At 40.0% G+C, this 10,110-nt stretch overlaps 1 protein-coding gene across 1 annotated transcript; it reads right to left on the bottom strand.

Annotated features, from left to right (window-relative positions):
- Positions 1-3,226: 3,226 nt before the first annotated feature.
- CAV2 (caveolin 2) lies at positions 3,227-10,107 on the bottom strand (the record flags this gene model as incomplete). Its single annotated transcript, XM_010148739.1, has 2 exons — positions 3,227-3,377; positions 9,914-10,107. Coding segments are annotated over 2 exons (345 nt in total), but the record flags the coding sequence as incomplete, so codon positions are not given.
- Positions 10,108-10,110: the final 3 nt, after the last annotated feature.

Below are 10,110 nucleotides of genomic sequence, written 5' to 3'. Positions count from 1 at the left end.
AAAAAGTCCATAAACACGAATCTGGGGGTAGTTCTGCATGTTAGATGTGATCTTCGTGAAAAACAAGATGCTGAAATATTTCGCATGGCAGAACTGAATCTCCAGCTCATGGTTATAAGTCTAAGGTCTGCAGTAACAAGAGGCATGTTGGAACAGGATCATCTCACGCTTTTTATTTATTTATCTTCGTAACTCTACCACAACGATAGAAAGCTTTCTTTTATTAAGAGCAATAGTATTTTCCCCATTCCATAGAGGGGAAGAAGATGCATCAAAATAGATGACCTGAATCAGGTGTAAATTTTCCTACCTTTGTTGCAGACAATAAGACTAAGTTTCTGGAGTCCTTGCTAAACTTCTCATTTGTAAGTTGCTGTTAAGGGATCAGCTGGGACTTTTTGTCTACACTTCAAACAAATTGGAGATGAACTTAAGGAACCTACCCCTACACCGAGGATCACAGTTCAGTGCCTGTGCTCATTCAGTTCCTGTTGTCAAATGCTGTAAGCTATTGACAGTATCAGCTGTGGCAGAGCTTTGGAAATGTCTGTCAGAACTGTGAAATCTATAAAACCCAGACAATGCTCGCCAGCCAGAGTTGCCCAGGGCATATTCACACCTAAGGATTGAAGGGTTTGTATATATTCTGGCTTCCTTCTACTCCTTTCATGGATGAATTAAGCTTATTTGCCAGGCATCTAATATTTTACCCTAAGCCTAACAGTCCACTTATATTTTCTTACAGTAAAAAGCACATCTGTTCCAGAAAAGATACTGCTGTAAAATATGTAAGAAACTACCAGCTTTAATTCTCAATTACAAGGTCACTTGAGTCTTGTAACAGCTAGAGAAATGGTGAAAAGAACTAATTAATGACAAGCTTAAATCAAAATAAGAATAAGCCAAACAACTCCCTTTGATTGTCTGTGGTAGCTAGAGCTGGATGACTTCAGTAAGCTATTTAAGAAAGCATATATCAACAGTGCATGACCTAAAATGATATACTTTTCTCTAGGGAATAGCCTCATTCTCAAAGTTTGGATCCAGACCTGAGTTCTGGCAAAGCTTAGGCTTATACAGGGCTCCTTTTAGACACAAGGGCTGGTACTGATGGGTTTTTTTTTGTTTGGTTGGTTTTTTTAATTCATCAAGGGGACGTTTTTCTGTGAAAAATATCTTTGTAAAAATCCTTGGACATTGTAAAAAAATAACTCTCAAAAGAATTCAAGCCTAGCCTGACCAATTTTTATTTTCAAAAGGGTTATTTCGATTTTTAACATAAGAAAGGTATTTTGAAGAGCGCATCTGAACAGCAAGCTAAATTCTTGCAGAGGAAAAAAACTCCAGAGAAGTTTCTATGGGCACTATTCATTAAGACATGATTTTCAAAAGCTATATGAATACCTCTCTAAATGGCATAAATGGTAAACATATTTTTAATGTAGAAAGATTTTCTGAATGTACAAAGAATATAGGTGTCAGCTAGCTTCCATAGGCTAATACGCAAAAAAAAGAAATTCTGCAGCTCAATTATAAATAAAGCATGCGCCTGTAAATGAAGTGGTGGTGGTGTTTTTTTTTTTAACCAGCCAAGATTTGGCACTGACAGATCTGCCTAAGAGAAAGCAATCATTCTGTATGGGCTTAATCACACAGAGAGATACATCATCTTCTACTATAAGTAAGTTAAATGCGATTGATAATAGTGGAACTGTATTGATGCTTATCCATTTCTTTTCCCTCTCCTATATTCTGGAAGAACTGCATAGCATTCTCTGCTGTTCCTAATTTTAAGAGCTTTTTAAAAAGTTGAAAAACCTGAAAAAATGAAGTTGAAAATAGGAAAAAGCTGACATTTGAGTATTTTATTACATATCTCTTGTTTGATAAGAAACCTGTGATATCATTTTAGAAAAAAACATTCTAAATCATACAGATATTTTACAATTGCAACTTACCATCTGTATTTAAAGAAAACAGCAGCATAAGCCCATCAGAAGGCTAATGTAATTTTAATGTACCTCTGCATACGTTCTGTTATTCTGGTTTACAAAGCCATGTTAGGTGCAGAAGGAAGAAGGGCTTTTTTTATGGATTATGCTTTAAAGTAGCAAATAAGCAACACAGAGTGTCAAGCCAATAGGGGAGGAGAATTAGACAAGGATACCAATGACACTCACCTGCCTTCTATAAGAGCTTGCTACCTAGTTAAAGTGCCAGCACAGTGTCTGTAATTTTAAATATCACAATTTTCACACAGATAATACACAGAAATAGGCAGGGTTGCATTTAATACACCCCATTTTTAATAAAAAACATTTCTCATAAACAGATATTTCCAGCTCTTGCATAGTCTTGTAGGAAAACACTTATAATCTTTGCTTTTACTCACAACCATATATAATTAATATCATAGAATTGCACAGCAACACTTAAAAATCTGCATAATTTAGAAACAGAAAGTTTAGTTATCTGAAGTAAGTTTTCACTCTTGCTGCCTAGTAAGTTGGTTAGAATTCAAATACTATAGAAATAATGCTTCAAAGAAACTGATGAAGTGTCATTTACAAAGGTACAAAATATACAGCAAAGTTGACCTCTCATTAAATAAAATATACAGACTAACTGATGTTCCAAAACATTGGCGAACACCTTATTTTAAGGGATAAACTTCCAGGGAGCTTTTCCTCCCCACTACAGGAGAATTACGCAACAGTTCCTTTCTGTATGCTTATGCAACGAGTCACTTTCATTTTAATTGCTGATAATAAAGGACTGAGTCGACTATTCGGCACAGCAAGGACCAAAAAAGAGCCATAGTGGACTTGCAGTAAAGTCAATGAGAAACCCTAGAGATCAGTTTCACCTAAGGTATCACAGCCTATTTAAATATTTATAGTAATAACGTCAATCATCATCACTGCGGTGGCTGTTAAACCTCCATCCGAATTCTCCTATAATCTAGCAGTTGACGTACCATTAAAATAAAGTGTTGCCAACACACTCTGCGTTTGCTCTGTTGTTAAATAGTAAGCTATGAAAACTGTGCACTTACTCCTAAACCAATTTCCCTGAAAATAAATGAACTTTAGAAAAAATAGCATGTTCCCACTTAAACCAGCCATTGTAATTTAACAGTTTGGAATGAATAGTAAGTGCTTGCATGTTAGGCTAGCGAAGAGGTATCACACCAGCTACAATGACAGCAGCGTCACATCCCTGACGGTCACTCTTGGTCCAGGCGTATATTAACCATGGCAAAGCATCGGCCTAGGCTCTGAAAGAATGGTAGGATGAAAACATCTGTCAGGCTTTTCCATACAGTTTGCACTGAGGGCAAAACCATGAGACAGGTTTTCACGAAAGGCACCACAATCCTGTAAAAGAGAAAATGGAAGATTTGAAAATTGCCACTGCTACAGCAGAGGGAAATTGGAATAACCAAACACAAGTGTGAGATCTTCTGGAAGAAGGAGTGATTTTCTAACTCTAAACAAGTTGATTTTAACAAACAACTTGCATTCGTTCTCCACCTATTTTGTTTGGTCAGAGCCTCACACCTGCACATGCAGAAGCACCATGATGCATGTGGTCCTCTGCCAGAATCCTTTGTGTGCACACGCATAAAGGGGAGAGGGGCCGCTTCTTAATTGGCTGAGCTCACTTTTGGACATACCTTTTACAGGGGTGAACTTTTGCTGTTCTCTCCCTGCTGCTGGAAGGGCTGGCGCACGTGATAACACTGCAACCTCGGTCCCAGCCCACTGTGGCTGAGGAGCAGAGCCATCGGCTATGGACCCATCTGCACTGTGGACATACCTGGGTTTGGGTCTTTGTGGCTTAACAGAAACAGCACGCTCCCTAGTTTGACCAGCTAGGAACAGTGTTCCTAATGACCTGATCTTGCTCTGCGGAGTCTTTGGGTGTTGCTTTGATCGTTCTCCCCCTCACACGCGGCGACGGCACAGGCACACACGCACATGGCCATCCCTGACTCATTCCTACCAGTCTCACATTGCTGTTACAAGTTGCCACAATAAAACTGCAACAGCAAAGCTGTAACTGGTTACATCGGATTACTACAGTACAGACAAACGCCCAGCCTCAGAAAAAGGGGATTTTGCTGATACTGTGAAGTTTTTAATTTCTGGGTCAGAAGCTGAGGTAGAGCGAGGTCAAAACTCCTGGTCAAGGGAAAGACTTTTTTATTCACTCAGGGTACATACTTGAAAGTGTTGTGCTTTCATCTGAGCACTAGTAACCATCTGGGAATGCTCTCCGTACGCCCCAATCCCAAAGCAATGTCATTAGTGGTGGCTTAAGCCGAGCATACAAACAACAGAGGCGAGCCGGAAGTGCACATATGGGCAGCTCACCAGGGCCAGTGGATACATGATAACTGACCACACTATTTTAAGGTATTCTCCTGTTTTAATCATTTACTGGCCAAACCTCATGTAATTTCACTAAGCCGGATGTTCTTATTTGGGTGCAGACGAATTAGATGCATAAAAAAATTATGTAACAATTAAGTGGTACTAGAGCAAGGTTTTAAAAAATCAGTGTCATATATAACACATCTATTTCCTGAATTAGGTAGAAGAAGCTATAGATTCTTTTGATAAAGATAATAAACTCTGTCCTAGTTTGCTCTTGCATTCAGAATTCAAGATCCCAGTCTTGCATTCACATAATTCCATTGCAGAACTCTCATTGGCTTTGGTTGGAACAACAGGAAATATTTAATTTACTATTTAATGTGTGAAAAATACATAAGGTTTGTGTATTTCCAATGAGTACTGCTCAGAATAACAAAGCAGATAAAAACATTGTATGTTTAACAACTTGAAGCTTAGAAATGTAGAGTCTAACCAAATTATTTTTAGTGTTTGCCTAACCAGATTCTCAGCTTTTATCATACAATGCCATCCATACACTAGTATGTCTGAGCTGCAGTCTAAGCTAACCCAGATGGATTTAAACAAGAATAGTTTTTCTAAAACCTTCTCTTCTTTTGTCTCTGCTGAAACAGCTAGTAATATACACACCATATAGAGTGTTACTGGAATCATGCGTTTCTTGTTTTAAACTGAACTCAGTAAACCGTGTTTTATAACCACCTATAGTATCACTGCATACAGAATAGATAATTTCTAGAGAATAAAATTAGGGCTTCATGCATTAGAACGCAGTTGATAAACATCAGTAATGCAAAGGGAAAAAAGTTGGTATTTCTCCAAGCAGCACAGGGAAAACACCAGAAATGGCTACTCAGCTTGTGTTGACTTTACTTCTTTTCCATTTCAGTTAGTTTATAAAGACTATGTCACTGCTCCCTTGCTGCCATCTAAATTTAATCTGGCCTGCATTTTTTCTTAAAATCTAACTGAATTGCAGAGAAGCAGAAAAGCCAGTATTTCTACTGGACCCTCTGTTGACAGGATCACACAAAATACAAACTAAACAAATACCACACTACGCAGAAGTTTCACAGAAAGATGTAGTGCATCCCCAGGATGTCATCAAGGAAGGCTGGCAGAGCAGTGATCATGAAGGTCATTCACACAGTACCAGCAATCAACCTCTTTTGATAACGTTAAATACAATAAATATCAAAATGTTTTGTTAATGGTTTATAATCTTTTAACATTTCCTATGCACTTTTATGATAAATGCATGCAATAAATAATGTAGGCTAACTCCGTAGGAGGAGATGTGAAACATGCTAATTAGTGCAAATAACTTTTAATTTTAAAAGTCAGTCTACTTAGACAACAATTACACAAACACCTTTCCTCAGAAAAGAAAATCCCTTACACCCAAGACAGCAGTAAAAGGTATTTTCTAACTTTCAGAAAATGTGAGTGTGTCTATATATGTATCTGCCTATATGACATCTGGTTGAATCCTGCTGTGTATATAGATCATGAAACACCCATCCTTTCACTAAGAAGAAGGAATCATCTCTGCTTGGAACTGTTGAAATGAAAAGAGAATGACCCCATTTTTTCCATCCTATCCTATTTTCTCATCTTTCTTTTCAAGGCATGACATCTACAAAATTATACCCATCAACATTTCTCACTTTTGTGATTTTTTTTCTGCTAATCCCTGAGGGAACATTGTCGAGAACCAAACACCTGTTGGAAATGGCACAGCACAATTTAATTCCCACTGATAAGGGTATTTTCAGTTCAAAAGAGCTCAAATTTTCAGAGTTGGGCAATGTGGTTTAAGTAGTCGTTCAATATTAATGAAGATTCCTACTTCAAAGTGAAGAATCACAACTTCTCCTGTAAAGTTTTTCAATATGGAACTTCAGATGTATCTTAATGTTATTTTTCAAATGCTATACCATTCAGTGGTTAAAATACCTAATTCCAAATATGCACATGTACTAGATCATGATTTTGAATAAAAAGTCTTGCATGGCTCTACAATACAAGCAAGTATTGTGAACAGACAGCTAACTACTACCTTGCAGTTGCAGAGCTTCTTGTCAAGTCTCATTAACCCTTGGGATGTTTATGAGTGAGGCGAGAGATAACCACCAAAGCCTTCCAGGACCCATAGATGGTATATAAAGTCCATTAAAACCATGTCTTGGATAGACTGGAAAAGATAAAACTGAAAAGGAAGCAAGACAACATTCACCTACTTCCTCTTCAGAAGCCAAGGGATATATACTGGACATGAATGAAGAGACACCAAGGCAACACCAGATCATAAGGTGGGTCTTCATGGGATAGGTGTGCTGTAATTTCTTTTGACTTCAGACAGTCAGTAGGGAGATGGTTTTGAGGCTGAGTATGACAGCAATACATTATATAAATGGAGTCGTGGAGAAAGAGGTTAGAGGCGATGCATGTCCGTATCTACTGCTTTGTGTGTAAGTCCCTGATTACATCTTAGCACTTTGAATGGAAGCTCCGAGAGAAGCTCTGAGTACCTGCTGCTCCAGCTGATGACAAGAGCATAAAGCTGGCTGAGTCCATGTGCTGGAGAGCCCATCCAAGACTCAATTTATGGATCCTCAAGTGAACCACTGATTCTTAGCATAAATATGCAACATACTAGAACACTATTCAGACAAGACTATAAGAAAGCATTTAGGAGATTCAAGTGATAATTTTCAAGAGGCAGCAAACATGATTTGGTACCAGAATCAGTCCCTGATCTATAATAAATATAACTATTTTGCATGTGTTGCCTGGAAAACCAGCAGTGTGCTGCTCACATTCAATAATCAATAACCTTAACAGCCTCAATCTAAGGACATGTTTAAAAGCTTGCTAATATTCACAGAAAGTTGTTAAAAGTCAGTCTGACAAATTCTACCACATAAAATCTGTGGTAAGAATGATAGCCATCAGTAAAGGTGGAGAAGTAGCCTTCCTTGAACTGGCTTGTATGTATGTCACCGACCTGCTAGCTGGCAGTTTCAGCCCATCAGTGTCTTTTACCAGGTGGTGTAAAACTGGATTCTGGCTCAAGCAGCTGGTTTGAGAAGAGGAACAGAATATGCTCCATCTTTGTAGGTAAAATTTAAAATTAAAGTGTATTATTACATATTTCTTGCTCAGCTTTCTTCTGGTTCTCCATGAAGGCTCACATATTTGCTTCCTTCTTTAGCAATTTTTTTACTGGTGAAAGACAACATTTACTATCAGGTATGAGGGGTACAACTCTGAGGTGTCCCTGATGCATGAGGAATGCCAAGCCAGACTTTTGTGGATCTTTAGCATGCTGACAAAAGTGTATCAACATGTGTGAGAATCAACACTGGTTCATGCCTGAGCACTTCCAAAAGTGTTTGAAAGACCTTTGAATTTTAGCCTCAGGGAAGGCTGCCCTACCACAGATCAACATCATCCTCTCACTGGTTTGGATGATGAAAGTGAGGCACAGAAGCTGTCCTGCAGGCAGCCATGTGGGAGGGTGTGCCCAGGGTTTTCCCCTGACATTTCAACAGCTGAAGATAGAGTTATAATGGAATACCCTTCCTCTCACCCACAAAACAAGGAGTTACTATTTTTTCAGACTCATTGGGAGCCAGTACCATGTATTTAGGGTCCCTATACCTGCACTGCTCCTGTGCTACCCTCTCAAATGCAGAAACTTTGAACTCCTTACTCCCAAGAAATCTGGAACATGGACAACTGCAGAGTCTCAGGGTGTTCCACCTTTGTGCTGAAACAAATCCAGCTTGTATTTGTGGGAAGACAAGACAGTGCTGGCTTTAGCTGGTAGCGCTGGATGGGGTCCAAGGGGGTGCAGATAGCACTACTGAGTCTCGTGATTTTTTCACACCCATCCCAGATGCAAGGAAGATCAAAATGAAAGATCACTTCTGTAGTGACAATGAATGTAGGGAAAGAAAATTAGTCACTGGGGAAGCAAGTTTGTTCACAAAAAGTCAAGGGAAACTTTTCAGATGAAATGCCATATTCAGACAGTCCTATTTCAGATCTACTGAGAACCCACAGTCCCTGAGGGAGTCACTAGGGAATACGTGCATAAATATAAACTGACCTCTGCGTTCTGGTTCAATGAAACTCACGTCTGCGTATCCAGGCTGTGAAACCCAGACACAAGATCATTCTGCAGCACAAAAACTTATTCGAGTCTTAATAAATAGGGCATCAGTGAATTTTTCCATAGATATTCCACTACTGGAAACATATATGCCCACCAAACCCTTTTGCAGTACCAAGGTACAGTACAGTGACAGCTGACAGACCTCTAAGTCTGGGCACGCTATACAGTGTTCATCACAAAAGGATGAGTTGCAGGTGGGCAGCTCTAAACCACATTGCAACTCCTTTAGATACGCAAACTTTATGCTCTAGAATTCAAGTTAATCAATGTTTGAGGTGGCTCATGACAATGTCATCAACTCAAACTTCCATTCCACTTTTGAAAACAGAAATCTACATCCAAAATATTGTGAACACAGATTCAGACAACCAACATGGTCCTATTGCTTTGAGCTTACTTCTCAGTTTCTAGATTGAATGTTGTTTTCCTTAACAACTTCTTCAGAATTCCAGTGTTACTCAAGTCAAACAAGACTGCCCAAAATTCTGGTTTGCAACAACGGCATTGATAATCTGCATTCATCCTGCAGCCTGCTGGATTCTCTGTTCTCTCCTCAACCTCATCCTTCTCCCTGCCTTTCCTCCTTCTCCACAATCATTTGCCTTTCTGGTCCAAGGTACTCTTCCCTGATATTTTGCCAGTATATTCTGTTTAAAGTACACCAGGTTTGCTGTGACTTGGAGGGCTCCTGTGAATGTGGGCCATGGTCAGAGGCAGCTTTCCTGAGCGCAGTAGGGGTTCTTTGCTCAGGTGGAAGTGCCCTGGGGCACCGCACCTAGAGATGGCCATGTACCAGATGCAAGGCAGTGACAGTACGTTTTGTGGCAGCAGCAAAGAAAGGGCGAGCTGGGCCCTCAAAAGCTTTCTTCAGTCTGTGAGGGAAAAATGAAGGAGGTAACCTTACTGAGAAGGTGTAAGGTGTAAATAACACTTCTGCCCAGGTCTTTAATTTCAAATAACGTGTTTTAGCAACTTAACAACCAGTTTAAAACGAACAAGGAATCATTATTATTACCCCAGAAGCAAGCCAAGGCTGGATTGCATTGCTGTAGGTGCCATACAAATGATAAAACAGGCTCTCTGCCCCAGGAAGCTCACACAGATGTGACAGACCGCTGGTAAAAGCAAAGCACACAACTGAATCGCAGAGAAAACTGTTTTCATTTCTCTCCCTTTAAAAATAAAGCAGAGAATGTAAATTGATCTGACTACCGGTTGTGGAGACAGTGATCAAGGGTTAGGCAGTGACGCTGTATGTAAGAGGAGAGTTCTGCCGAGCAAGCCCACGCACCCACGAGTGGCAGAAGGCGCTTACCAGATGTGCAGGCAGCTGAGCACGGCGAAGACGACCCCCACGACCAGGGCCAGCGGTATGGCGAGGACCAGAGTCAGGAGCTTGTAGATGACGTACTTGCTGAGCTCAAAGAGAGCGTGGCTGCAGATCCAGACTCTGTCGAAGGAGTGGGTTAGCTCGGGCTCCGCGATCACGTCCTCGAACCCCAGCTGGAACGA

This window comes from Eurypyga helias, unplaced genomic scaffold (genome assembly GCF_000690775.1).
Source record: "Eurypyga helias isolate BGI_N326 unplaced genomic scaffold, ASM69077v1 scaffold45523, whole genome shotgun sequence".
NCBI lineage: Eukaryota > Metazoa > Chordata > Aves > Eurypygiformes > Eurypygidae > Eurypyga > Eurypyga helias.
This window is presented reverse-complemented; position numbering and strand designations above follow the sequence as displayed.